The sequence below is a fragment of the Lagopus muta genome, chromosome 6, assembly GCF_023343835.1.
Source record: "Lagopus muta isolate bLagMut1 chromosome 6, bLagMut1 primary, whole genome shotgun sequence".
In the NCBI taxonomy this organism is placed as follows: Eukaryota; Metazoa; Chordata; class Aves; order Galliformes; family Phasianidae; genus Lagopus; species Lagopus muta.
In genome coordinates, this window is record NC_064438.1 from 22,856,780 (window position 1) to 22,871,283 (window position 14,504).

At 37.7% G+C, this 14,504-nt stretch overlaps 1 protein-coding gene across 1 annotated transcript in view; it reads left to right on the plus strand.

Moving 5' to 3' along the window:
- MYBPC3 (myosin binding protein C3) overlaps positions 1–14,504 on the plus strand; it is a 58,215-nt gene that overhangs the window by 23,999 nt on the left and 19,712 nt on the right. The window contains exons 14-23 of the mRNA XM_048949888.1: positions 347–471; positions 1,049–1,154; positions 4,102–4,268; positions 4,636–4,801; positions 5,743–5,849; positions 6,179–6,208; positions 6,351–6,487; positions 8,659–8,736; positions 9,913–10,072; positions 11,457–11,561. Coding sequence (XP_048805845.1) covers positions 347–471; positions 1,049–1,154; positions 4,102–4,268; positions 4,636–4,801; positions 5,743–5,849; positions 6,179–6,208; positions 6,351–6,487; positions 8,659–8,736; positions 9,913–10,072; positions 11,457–11,561 — 1,181 coding nt within the window. The remainder of the gene's footprint in view (positions 1–346; positions 472–1,048; positions 1,155–4,101; positions 4,269–4,635; positions 4,802–5,742; positions 5,850–6,178; positions 6,209–6,350; positions 6,488–8,658; positions 8,737–9,912; positions 10,073–11,456; positions 11,562–14,504) is intronic.

The following is a 14,504-nucleotide window of genomic DNA, read 5'->3' on the forward strand; positions in this document are numbered from 1 at the left end:
GATGCTAGAGCAGTGACAAGAAATTTTAATGGCAGCCACATCTGCCGTATGGCTGCATTAGAAAAGCATGCAGACTAACCAGCATGCCAACAACATTCACAGGAGTTTGTGTGTGTCAGTTCAGTACGAAGAGTTCTCCATAATTCCTTGTGCTCATTTGTCAAATTTTTCAAATTTCTCATGTTTCCACCCACTGTGCTCAGACAGGGATACAGGGCTTAAGTCTTTATGTATCTTGCCATTGATGTGAGAAAAACTGTGACGCTTTCTTTTCTGCCTGGCAGTAGAAGACACCAATTCAGTCCAGAAGAGATACTCTCTGATTACCCTTACATTCTTTTTTCAGATACATTTTTGAGGCCGTTGGGAATAAGAGAATATTGACCATAAACCACTGCTCTCTGGCTGACGATGCAGCCTATGAATGCGTGGTAGCTGAGGAGAAGAGCTTCACGGAATTGTTTGTAAAAGGTGAGCAATGGCAGATAAAGGAAAGAGATCCCACTCTAACATTTAGCATCAAATTGTTGTCAAATCCTTCTTTATTCTCAGACTTGTCAATCTCAAATGAAATTCTCAAACGTACGAGCAAAATCTGAGCTCTATTAAAGCAAGTATTTTTCTTAAAGTTAAATAAAGAAAGACTTTCCCAGCAGCTACATCTGAGAAAGCACACAAAAAGAGCACAGTAAAAATTATCATTCATTCTCATTTGGAAATTATCCATGTTTACCAACAATAGGGATAGAAATTTACTTTAAACATCAGATTCCACTCAAGAGAAATATGTGCCTCAAGCTTCATAAGAAAACTAACGTACCTAGCTCAGAATTTTGAAATATGTATGAAAACTGATTAATCTTGTATTTTCATTTTGTCTCACAAACCAACTATCAAGAGGTCATCAGATTACATTGATAGTGATGATCCAGCACAGAGAGCATTACTTTTTATTCTGCCAGGGGTTTTACCTGCAGACTGATTGACATTTACCTGTGGTGTTCAGTCTCTCATAACAGTGTTTTAATCAAGGCCTCTTCATTTCTAGAGCCCCCGATCCTGATCATTCACCCCCTGGAGGATCAAATGGTGATGGTTGGAGAGAGAGTGGAGTTTGAATGTGAAGTGTCTGAGGAAGGAGCTACTGTGAAATGGTAAGGGAAGAAGAAAGAAAGAAACAAAAAAACAACAACAAGAATCAGTAAACAAATATCAAAAAATATTCCTCCATTGCACATCATAGGATCAGAATTTTTGGAGAAGAGCTATGGAATAAAAAAGAATGATGGCATCCTACAACACTGATCTCAGAAAAAATAATAGTAATAATAATATAGCCTATACTTCAAGCACAAAGGAAGAATTCAGAGGCCAGAAGGTTACAGAAAACAAATTAAGTGTAGATATTTTATAGTCTCTAGAATTTCTTTTTCTGTAGCTACAGGACATTACTGATTCCACCAAGCTGTTAATTTTAAAGTTTTCTAAATGTTTGACAGCAAAATCTAATTACTGTGCAGATTAATCAGATCTGTACTGTGATGAGCTCTGATCTCCTCAGTTGCAATTAGATTTTTTCACATCAGTAAAAAGTTAGAGTCTGCTGGCACAGAGAGGGAAGGTCATTGACTGATTTTAACATATTCATTGTGGTGATTCTGCAAAGCCAGACATTATGCATATGCAGCAAGTGGGATTAAGATGACAAACATTGTAGCCATAGAGTTCATTTGGCTGGACATTCCAGCTGGGGGAAAGCTGGAAGGTTTGTAATGCTCCAGCAGGCACAGCAGGCAGTCCTCACATACCAGGCCTTATGCACACTGTTCTCACTTCATTTCTCTACCAGATGAAATTCTCTTGTGCTTGTTAACAGCTTCAAGCACATGGTTATCAAATGTTCCCACAATGCCCATTACATTCCCGAAAAGCGCTTTCACACATCTTCTCTCCCAAAGGAAGGAACTGAGAATTTAAACGGAGTCCAAGAATTGCTATAGCATATGCATTACATTCTTAAAACCAAAGCATGGGCACACACACGCTATCGTTCAGGAACTGTTTACAGATGCCTGGTCACAAGAGATGGGGACAACCATATCTGTCCCTCAGAGCACAGTGCAGCTGCCACACTTTGATCCTATGCCTTTGAACAACTCCCATACATCTTGCCGAGCTGTTATCAGTGGGATGGGCATTTGGTTTGACAAGAGCAAAGGAGCAGCTGTCTGCCTGAAATGCAGCAAGTGATCAGAGAAACTCTTCAGTGCATAGCAACAGAAAACAGAGCAGTTAGACATTTACACTGTACTTCACCATTTTTACGTGAGGCTCAGCCAGTGCTCTTTGGCAACAAAGACAAGAGAAAGAAAAGTCCAGGAAAAACATGAGACGTGGTATGGAGAACAGACTCCAGTTTCATGTCTTGTTAGGGAAATGCTCAACAGTTTAAGCAAAGTAACAGACAGTAATGAAGGGAACCAGTTACAGCTCTTGTATCCTTTAAACTCAGGAGATGAAGTCACAAGCACATGGACAAAGAAATACATGACTTGCACAGGATTTAAGAGGCTTCTAGCATTGCCATCAGACTAGGGATTAGAGAATTCATCACATGAGCCTCCTTGTAGTAAACAGGAAAGAATGTCCTCATAACCATCTGCAAAGACTTCACATTATTCTTACAAAATACTACAGAGTACTTATTTCTAAACTTCAAGTGGCTTTGGAAGTAATAAAATTTTTGGAGAAAAAGATGTAATAAAATGCACAGTTTTGACTTCATCTTTCCATGGCTGAGTGCTGGAGCAAAGAGCTGCAATGAAAACAAACTATAGCAAAGGCGTAATAGCAATAAATCCCGGTGCCCCCACTGTTACATAATTTCTCTGTCACAGGTATCTGCAAGTAATTTATGATGGTCTTTTAACCAACACTTACACTGTTCTATAGAATCTTCCTCTTACATCTTAATTATCACTTGACCTTACTGCTTCATTGCTTGTTGCCAAAAGAAGGGCTGTAATCATTCCACTACTTTCAGTGCACTCCTAAATCAAACAAAAGATAAAAATACTATTCTCATCCCGGGGTTTTAAGACACTATTCAATGCAAACATTCTATTTTCATTAAAGAGATCAAGTGATCTCATTCTCTCCAAAGCGCTAGACTAGAACACTGAGCACATGTTAATCTGAATAGCTGGCAGAAAAAATAAGAGCAACAATACAATACAGAAAGCAACTTACTGTTATACTAAAAGCATAACAAAACATTTCAATTTATGTTCTGCAGAGATACTGGAGTACTACGAATATTTTCAAATAATGATGAAAAATATAAAAAGCTAAAAAAGCAGAAAGTTGAAGAAATTCCAAGTTATTCTTTTGGAATCGATGTTATTTAGGATTAAGAACAAGAAAGCTTTAAAAAGTCTTACATATTTTTGTGTGACCTTGACTAAACAGCTTGAATCCTCTGTGCTTGTTTCCCTTCATGATGACTGGAAATTACAATAATTAGATTTCCTCTCAGGCTGCCCTGTGAAGCTTTATTTAGTATGTCTTAAATATACTGTAGTATCCCTGAATGGAAGGAACTACAAAAATTTAAAATATATCTTCATTTAAAATCATCTTTATTTTTTCTTCTTTTACGGATGCCCACAAATGATTAAATTATAACAACTACAATTCACATCAGGAAAATTAAGACTGAGGTAAGTCCTGATTAGCATATAGCAGAGATTTTAAGATTGTACTTTCGCTGCTGGTAAGGTGTTTCTTCATCCCTGTATTTTCTACAGCATTTAATGTACGGTTATGTATCTACAGCATGTGGATAATACCAAACAAGGAATTCCCTTTGAGTGAACTCTCTTGGAACACAAGTCAAATAACCAGTGAGCACAAATGGTCAAGCTAGACGGATTTTGTTCCCTAGCAGTTCTGGTTCTGCTAGCATTTGTAAAATAGTCTCTTTTTTCGCTAACTCTAAATTTTACAAAGATTGGATTTATCTTGTGACTTTCAACACTGAGCTGACTCTTACCCACCTCTTCCACCCATAGAAAAATGACTCAACACTGTTTGGAATTGCAGGGAAAAGGATGGTGTTGAGCTGACACGGGAAGAAACATTCAAGTACAGATTTAAGAAAGATGGAAAAAAGCAGTATCTAATTATTAATGAGTCAACCAAGGAGGATAGCGGACACTACACAGTGAAGACAAATGGTGGGGTATCAGTTGCTGAACTAATTGTACAAGGTAAGTGCAGATATTACAGAAGCCAGAAAGTGAAAACGGGCTGAAGATAACCTTCTCAAGGATAGCAGAGAGGGGTAGCAAAAGCCTTACACCATGGGAAAAAAGAGTACTTCAGAAGCTGTATAAGGTTTGATAATAGAGACCTCAGGGAGAACTCAGACCTACATGCCAGATGTAACAGATACTCTGATACTAACAGGTGCTTAGCTACCAGCCCTGTTAAAGCCCCGCGTGCTGTGGATTTGCCTTCGTATTTCACCTTTTCACAAACAGTCCTAGTTTTTTCTACTCAGTAAAGCCATATCAGCTACTCGTTAACAGAGCTATTCTTATTAGTTGTGTGTATTGCTTATTCTCACAAAATCAGAGAAAAAGCTGGAAGTTTATCAGAGCATTGCGGATCTGACAGTGAAGGCACGTGACCAGGCAGTCTTCAAGTGTGAAGTTTCTGATGAAAATGTGAAAGGAATCTGGTTGAAAAATGGAAAGGAGGTGGTGCCAGATGAAAGGATAAAGATCTCCCATATTGGCAGGTTAGTCTTCTTTCAGAAAGAATATACAAGTTTCAGTATTACATTACAACACACAGGAATTATCATCTCAGTGGGGGTGGGAATATAAAACAAGACTTCATCCTAGCTACAACTAGAAGGAAAAAGTTAAAACCTTTTCATGTGCAATAAACACATAGTCACTAACTTGTTTGGCAAGTGTGTTGGTACATTTTGTGTTTATGGTATCAGCGGAATTCATTTTCAGTTTTCATTTAGAGATCACATTTTTCTTGCTATTGAAATCATTTAGAAAACACATTTGTAGTAACTTTAAAAATTCCAATAGTGCTTAGACAGATGAATATAGCTATATATCTATGAATATAGCACTTACCCTTCAGAAGAAAACAGTGGTCTTCATATGTAAAAACATTAGAACATACACAATTGCACCATTCTTAGCAGTTTTTTAGCAGCCTAACTCTTATCGGAAATGAAGAACAAGATCCATAAAATACATAAATAGTACACATTAGGTAAATTCTTCCTTGGTACTCCCTTTCTGTCTTCTGTTTTGAAATTTTATTAATAAAGGGATGTGACATCAATTTTTAGCTTGTTTTTCACAGTTCATTCTAATTACAAGCTTGATCAAATGAAATAAGTCAGCAGTGATAGAACTGCTCTTCTAAGGGTAAAGGGCCAGAATAAAGATTAGAAACCACTTCCTCTATTCAGAGCAGACTCTGCATTTACTTTGTGAGGTCCACTCACAGACACTGCGCTGAGATTGATTTACCCAAGCAAACACTGAAAGTGGAGCAGTCCACAGCCCTGGCAGCTCTTGATGTTAGGGAAAGGGAAGAACAAATGGTAATGTTTGCTAATATCTTATAGTCTGCACCTTGTCTCTTGAGATAGCCCCATTTTTCCTGGAAAAGTAGCATAAGGGAGTGACACATATTTGTTCATGATTCCAGGATCCATAAGCTAACTATTGAGGACGTTACACCAGCTGATGAGGCTGACTATTCCTTCATCCCTCAGGGATTTGCCTACAACCTTTCTGCCAAGCTCCAGTTTTTGGGTAAGTTATCTTAGCAGATGAAACAGAAATTCCCTGGGGATAAAGAGATGGAACTAAACATGGCTCTATCAGGAAGGAGTGTGGAGAATATCCTTCCTACCATAAAATTGTTGCATTATATTGGTTTTCCCTGTTATTTTGTTATCATTAGTACATTGTTTTAAAGAGCCTGTTTTGCAGTTTATTTACATTGATCTGTAGATGCATATGCCCTCTGATAATGTATTGGTTAATAATTTTTTTAATTACTTTTTGGATGGAGATAGTGCAAAAATTCTGTTTTCTGACCTGCTTTTTCCTAACTCCACCTTTTTTTTTTTTTTCTGCAGAGGTCAAGATTGATTTTGTACCAAGAGAAGGTAAGGACAACATTCACTACTCGTATGCAACTAAATATGTTTTCAACAGCAAAGGAAACTGTATTTTCATTTTTGATGCAAGACATGAGTATTTACCTTCCTCTCATACACAACACTCAATTTTTCTTTGCCTTTCCTAAAGAACCTCCCAAAATCCATCTGGACTGTCTGGGTCAATCCCCTGACACTATTGTTGTGGTGGCTGGGAACAAACTGAGATTGGATGTTCCCATATCAGGAGATCCAACACCTACTGTCATCTGGCAGAAAGTGAACAAGGTAATACATTCAGTGTATGGGAACTGCTGAATCATGGCCTGAACCTCTGATTGATCACCTGAGGTGAGCAATGAGTCAGCCATGGGAGCACAGGTGAAGGCAATTCACCTGTGCTGCTGGAAGGAGGTGGAGCCTGGCTGCACCTCTCCTAGACCCATTTAAGAGCTGACTACCAGTGGGGAAGGATCTCTTCTGGAGATCCCCTCCTCTGGAGTTTCATAGTGAGCCCAGGATATGGGTAAGCTTTCTATCTGTTCTCTTTTGGTATAATAACTGCTTAACCAAACTCTCTGGTATATTTCATAATTATAACATCTGTACATTCATTGATTATACAGTTCAACAACGACAGCGTATTACAAGATAATCTAACACAATAGCTGAGACAAGGCAGCCACAATGGAAGATAAATTTTCAAGTGTATGTTTGAATTAAAGTTCTTAATAACAAGTATTTTCATGTTCTTTTTTTTTTTTTTTTTAACTCATTAAGAAAAAAATAAATAGCTGCAATACGTGTCTTTAAGTTGCTGTTTTTGTAGGAGTCACTTTGAACTGTTCTTTTTAGGAACAGTTGCCTCTTCCATCCAAAAGTAGGTGTTGCATACATATGAGCAGATGTACATCTATGCAGATAGAAGGATACCACGCAGACTTATTCTCTCAATATCTTAGAGAAAAATAGAGGACAGCTAAAGAGGACAAGTTACAAGAAAGGGGACAAACTCTTCAGCACAGTCTGTTGCCATATAACAAAGGGAAAAATGGTTTCAAACTAAAAGAGAGGAGACTTAGATTTTCTATAAGGAAGAAGTGTTTTTACAATAAGGGTGGTGAGGCACTGCAGCAGGTTGTCCAGAAAGGAGGTGGATGCCCCATCCCCAGGGGCACTCAAGGTCGGGTTGGATGGGACTCTGAGTACCCTGATGTAGCTGTAGGTGTCTGTTCATTGTAGGGGAATTGGACTAGATGACTTTAAAGGTCCCTTCCAGCTCAAACAATTCCATGATTCTATGAAACAAAAGACCATTGAACCATGATCTTATCTAATATCATGGGCATGTTCTGGAGGTGACAGTTTCTTTTTTATAGTCTGAATGATTCTTCTACAATTTGTGAAGAAAAGTAGTTGGTATAATAAGAATAGAGAACACTTGCTATTTGCTTTATCAGAGGAATTGGAAGACATCAAATAAAAAGATGAGAATCTTGACACCAGAGTCTAAGTGAGCTTCTTTTATGGCTACCTCAGAGTATCCACATCCCTCACCATCTGTGTGCTCTTGTGCTATATCTAGTACAAAAAAATGCACATAATATTCTACAGCATCATTACACTTCCCATAGGTATCATAGAAAATAAACTGATACAGACAAAAATAATACTGCCAATTACATTCATTTCCTCAGTCTCATTTCTTCCCAATTTTGTAGCATTCTTTAAGAGAGTGGGAAATTTAGTATAATTTAGGACTTATTTCTGCAATACAGAATTAGTACAGACCCTAGCAAAAAAAGCTTTTTTTTTTAGAAACCAAGGGCAATTTTTCTGCTTCCCTCATTTGCCAGTTTCTTTGATGAAATGAAGGTTTCTCTCCCAAAATGATGACTGAGTATCAGACAGACCTTACTAATTCTAAGGTGTGAAGTCCCAAAACACAACTAAAGGAAGCTGGGCTTGATATGAATGCTGTATAGCATGTGCTAACTACTAAAATTCTAAACAGACTATGTAACAGCTTCAGAATACATTAGATGATGAATTACAGTCCTGACTATATTTCAGACTGTTAAGACGCTTATATGGGCTTACTATCCCACTATTACATTTTTGTCATTATAACTATTACCACAGGACATACGCTGACTTATGATCAGTTAAATTTTATTTTGGGAATGTCATGCATTTTTGTTTATGAAGCCGTAGATTTGGTTTTGCTGACTTATCCTTCCTCTAAATCACTGCAGTCTGATGTATCTACTTCCTTTCCTGCTTTTTCATATGTTGATTTCCTTCCCAGTTCAGTTTAATCTTTCACTGTGCTCTATGATATTTCTCTCATCTTTATGTTCAAGCACCCCAGTGTACCTATGGACTCTTCTCCTGTCTTGCAGAAACAGCTTTCATGTTCTGCTCAGAAATATTTATCTTTCTGTGATTCGTTTATTTAGAAAGGTGAGCTTCTTCAAAGCAATGAAGATTCTATGACCCCCTCAGAAAACAGCAGTGATTTAAGTACCGATAGTAAGGTGAGTTCCTTATTTATGCAGACACAGAAACATGCCTAATGCTTTCCATTTCAGTGGTCCAGTTTGAAAGAAAACAAAATTCAAGTCAGTAGATTTCAAAACTGGTGAAGTAAATAGCACAGCCACCCATCGTTCTGCTCACAATGGCAATTACCAAACTCTTTGAACAAGCAAAACAGAGCTAGTGAGTGATTTTAGAGTAAGATGCTGATCAAGAAAATCTCTAATTACCATCACATGGTGGCTTAATTACAAGAAATCAAGTTGTTTAAAACTCTTCTCACTCTATTTGTGAATGTTTACCCCTCTTTCTTTTTTTCCCCCCCCACTAAGCTGTAAGCTTCAACAATATCCTGAGGGTAAAAAAAAAAAAAAAAAAAAAGACAACTTATTACAGGGTCAGGAAAATAGGCTACGTATGTACAGTGAAAAGAGGAATTTTCCAAAAGGTTTCCTTATTGCATATATTTAAGTATTTATATTTTATACATTCTTATATATTTAAGATTCTTCTGTGCTATTTACTGGAAAGGCACACATGCTCTGTGAAGTTTCTTGTTTACTGCCTACAGATGTGAAGTATGGAGAGTGTAGTAAATGCACAGCAAAGTTCTTCTGGTTATGTTTAGACCTCATAGCTCTGAGAAGAGCAGAAAGTGATCCCATATGGCATTCTTGAGCGACAACAATCACACCGATGCCATTAACAGTAGCAAAAAAAAAATATGGCAACATTTTTAGAAGCAAATTGTTCAAATCCATGTTATCCGATGTAGACACTGTTGAACTAGAATGTTTGCTCATACACTTGAATGAATTTGCAAATCACCTCTAATTTACATTCTACCTGACTGTTGTCCGTGAAACTTCACATTGCCATTATTCCAATCAGGAATTTGTAGTACTTTGTAACTACTTTGCTGGTTTCACATACATGATTGCATTTCAATGAATCCTAACAACCCAGAGACTTTCAGGTCCAATTTTCCTGGCAATTGCTTGTTTTGAGACATTCTAGCCTCTGTTTTCTCTACATACAAAAAGAATTTGACATCTTTTTAATTTTTTTGATAATATTCAGTAACATTAAGATTTTCACTAACTTACATACAGGCTCATTAGGCCATCCCTGGCACAAGTCACACTGATTGTTCCTTTTACTTTCACTGCCCACAGCCTCTATTTGAATCTGAAGGCAGAGTTCGTGTGGAAAAGTACGAAGACCACTGTGTCTTCATCATTGAAGGAGCTGAAAAGGAGGATGAGGGAGTATACAGAGTTATAGTTAAGAATCCAGTGGGAGAAGATAAGGCTGATATCACAGTCAAAGTTATTGGTAAGTGAAAGAACGCAATAACCAGAGCACAAAAGCATCTCAAGTTCACTGAAATTCTGTAGAATTCCTGTAGAACGGCCAAAGTCTCAGCTTAAGAAAAAAAGCAAAAAGGATCATAAAGGAAGGAATACTAGCAATCCCAGAAATGGCAGAAGTGTTTTTCACAGGAAGATGGCTGCTCCATGAAAAGAACAACTCCCAGTAAAAATCTGTGCTTTCTTTTCATATTTTTTCCAGTTTCAGGTGATCCTATCATTTTATAGATGACATTCCCTTCTAAGGAATACACTTCCTGCTAAGATAAGGAAAAAAATATATTTTTTTAAAACAAAAGTAATTTAATTCTCTAAGCCATGAACAGCTAATATGGAATAAAGAGGCATGATGCTGTGTGTCACAGAAGAGCTGGAGGAACTTCTTTTTTTAGTCAGTAATTGTTATTATATTTGTCATAATAATTAACTTGTTTATTAACTGTCTATATAACAAAAGGTCAGGTTATCAGCAAACTTAAATTGATACAAGAAATTCTTTGCATCTGTAGTATTAAAATTTAGGATTTGCTGCCAACGTGAACACTAATCTCATTCCATCTTTTACAAATATCTCCTAAATTAAAATGTGAGATGTGCAGATGTTATAAAGTTCACTCCAGACAGAAAAGAAAACCCTGGAGGAAGCCTCCCATTACAGAATTAACACCAAATTACCAACAGGTGTGAATTATTTCTTGTTTAACTGTATGAGAAAAAAACCGGATGTTTTCTAAAATACTCAGCTGAGTTCTGTCAGTGGTTTGTGGTGGGAAATCCAGTAAATGAGCATGATGTCCAACTGTATTTTTCTATAGATGAAATAAAGAGGCATCCTCTGTCTACAAGAGGTCTTACTATATAGAAAAGGAAGGAAATACTACCGTTGCCTGTGACTCAGATGGGTTCAGTTTGTTTCTGATTTGTAGCATCAGCATGGCAGTCGACTAAATCCCGATTAGTATACAGCTAATTCCCTAAGATCTTACATTTTGCAAATGTTTACACCTGAAAAGGAGAGGTGAATAATCAAATGGTACTTACAGGAAAACCATCCCAACCTGGAAACATTTTGATGAGGTTTTTTTTGAGTAGGACTCCCTCTGCACTGAAACAATGCATTCTACTTTTTTACCTACTGCTGTAATCTGGTAAATCCACACAATCACTTTCAAAGCGCCACAGTGATGAAAAAATCTTATGCCCCTAAAACTATTTGGAAATTCCTCAGGATGGTTGGTTACTTCAGGTTTAGATTTATGATATGGAGGAAAAAAAAAAAAGTTAAAATATTTAATTGGTTTGTAAACAGAAACAGTAACAACTCCCATGCATTCTGACATTTCCTTCAGATGTTCCTGACCCCCCAGAAGCTCCCAAGATCAGCAACATTGGAGAAGATTACTGCACTGTGCAGTGGCAACCTCCTGCATATGATGGTGGGCAACCAGTACTGGGTAAGAAGTGCTGAAATACAAAGTCCCCAGCAGTCTCACCTATAATATTTTTTTGCTCCTTTAAAATGATGCAGAAGGATTTCATACATTTATTCACACTAGGAAGGCTCACTAATAAAGCAAAGCTTCAAATCCATCTAGAATCTGGCCCTTTGATACCAGGGTGATGGTGCCCCCTACCTGTGCTGTTTGAATCAGAGAAATATTTTGGCAAGTCAGCCAAGTAGAAGTTGAAGCTAAAAGAAGCTCCACTTCAATTTCAAGACTGAAACCATCAGTCAGTATAGAGGCCATTGGACTTTCTTAGGAATAACAGAGCTGTGGCTGCACTGCTCATCAACTCTAGCAGCCTCAAGCTCTTATGCAAAACATGTTTTTGTGTTTTTTATATAAAAAGCTACTTAATCCTATTCTATATACAACTACATATGATGAATTACAAATACAATTCAATCTCTTCAACAATTTTAAAACGTGTACTAAAATCCAGAGGCCAAAATCATCACGTGATGCAGCAAAAAAACTGACACAATCAAGAATATCATCAGTTCCACAGTAAGCCCTCTGTAGTTGACGGTGTTTTTTAGACAAGACACCCTGTGATCCTCAAGAGAAAAAGAAAACAAGGAAGAGTCTTGGTCAGTCCTGGGGAAAAACATTCCTCTGAACTGCAAGTGTAGCAATTTGCTTAATTAAGATCACTGTTCAATAGCCACTCAAAGAAACCTAAAAAAGCAGATTTAAAAGACAGGAGAAAAAGATGTACATATTCTCATCTGTCTCCATATTGTTACAGATTTAGACATTCTTCTGCAGTCTATACTGTCTGTATCTAGCAGATGCAGAAATTAGCACCCTCCTTTCCCTGTTACATACTTTAAATGGGGGTCTCATTTCTATATTGCTAAAGCAGTATCTTTATCATGCGTTCTATGCATTTGGGAACACAAGCTGCCCTATCAAATATCACCAACAGAACCAGCATGGTCTTTTTCTCTTCTTTTTATCTGTTTTAATTGCAATTCAATGGTATGCAAGTTCCTTCATTCTGACAGCAAATTATACCTACTGAAAAATGAAACTGAGTTGCCAAAACTTCTCCCAGTTTTGCAGACATGGATAAAGAGAGAAAAAGCAAAAACACCTATGTCACAGGTTTTTTGCTACAGAATTTGACTTCATTTAAAAAGCCACTGAAAAGAAGTCTACCAGAAGTAACTTTTAACATTAGAAGTGATCATACAACCTGTCACCTCAAAGGAGCTTTCACCACTCATTTCACAAAACGTTCTGTAAACTCCCATGCTTGTCTTGCAGTTTAACACTGACAGGAAAGGTTACTGATGCAGGATGTCTGTGCCTGCTATGCTTATCATCCTCCATTTCCCTTCAAGCCCTGTGAGAATCATACTTCTCAGGTATACTAAAGGGGCATCTGCAAGTTTGATAGCCACAAACTTTGTGAACACCATGGACTGAGGCATAATTCACAAGTCTTCACAATTTGATATATCCCTATACTATTGTAGTTGGCCAGTTACAGACATATACTCTGTAGAAATAGGTAGAAATGCACATAAAATACATATTCATACACAGTACATATTGCTATTCTAGAGATTTTCTGATTATTCATTCCATAGCTGTTAAGATCAGCAGCTTTCTAAACAAAATCTGCTTAAAAGAAGTCTACATGCATCACAACCAAGCATACCACCTGCAATACAGAGGTGAATACAGGAGAAGAAATTAAATGTGGCTAAGCATAAAGAAACAGCTGACACTGATCTTTTGGAGAAGGTCCAGAGGAGGGTTGGAGCACCTCTGCTATAGGGGTAGGCTGAGAGAGCTGGGGCTCTGCAGCCCGGAGAAGAGAAGGCTCTGGGGGAACCTTATAGCCTTTCAGTACGTTAAGGGAATCAACAGGAAAGCTGGGGAAAGGACTTTTTAGCCTTTTTTATAGGACACGTAGCAACAGGACTAGGGGAAATTGCTTTAAACTGGAAGAAGGTAGACTTAGGCTAGATACTAGGAAGCAATCCTTTAATGTGATGGTGATGAGACACTGGAACAGGTTGCCCAGCAGGGGTGTGGATGCACTTTCCTTACAGGCATTTGAAGCCAGGCTGGATGGGCTTTGAGCAACTTGGTCTAGAGGGAGGTATCCCTGCCTACAGCGGGGGGTTTGGAACTAAATAATCATAAAGGTCCCTTCCAACCCAAACCATTCTATGACTCTTTCGTATCGGGTCACAGAAAAGTGATTTTACACAAACCTTCTAAACTCTTATACAGTCACTTTCTACATTAAGGATCAAGAATTACAGACTATATTCCCAGTTTGGGGAAAGGTGTTCATCTTTTAAAATGCAGTTCCTCTCTTAATTCCGTCTGGCTTGTTCATTCTGAAAACAAAAAAAAACAACCCAGTATGGTAGGGTGGGAAAACCTGTGGATGACCAAAGGGTAAGAGATGTACTGAAGACTATATCTAAGCTATACTACAGGTATGCTCTGCAGCATAGCCAGCTATCCCAGCTCTCTGCAGTCATGCAGCTTCACTTTCCTTCCCAAGGGGAAGGAGAGTAAGGAAGCTGTGCATGTGAGATTCACTCCACAGTAGGGTTGAAGCACAGCTGTGATCTGCACTCAATTACAGGCACTCTGTAATTCTGCCACTTAGCAATGGATATATAAATGGATGTATATCTAACAATTTTTGCTTTTAAAGGAGACATGAAATAATTTACGGGAGATATCAAATCATTCGGGCTATTAATATTTTGCATTGCAATTGATGCTGTTATTCAAGATTGCTGTAGAATGAAATAAATCAGTTTTTAACTCATTTTACACATTTCAAGGCAATTTCTCCTTCAAGAAATGGGTTTTCTGTTGAACTCCTGAGTCTCATGTATTTCTCCAACAGCAGGACAGAATGAC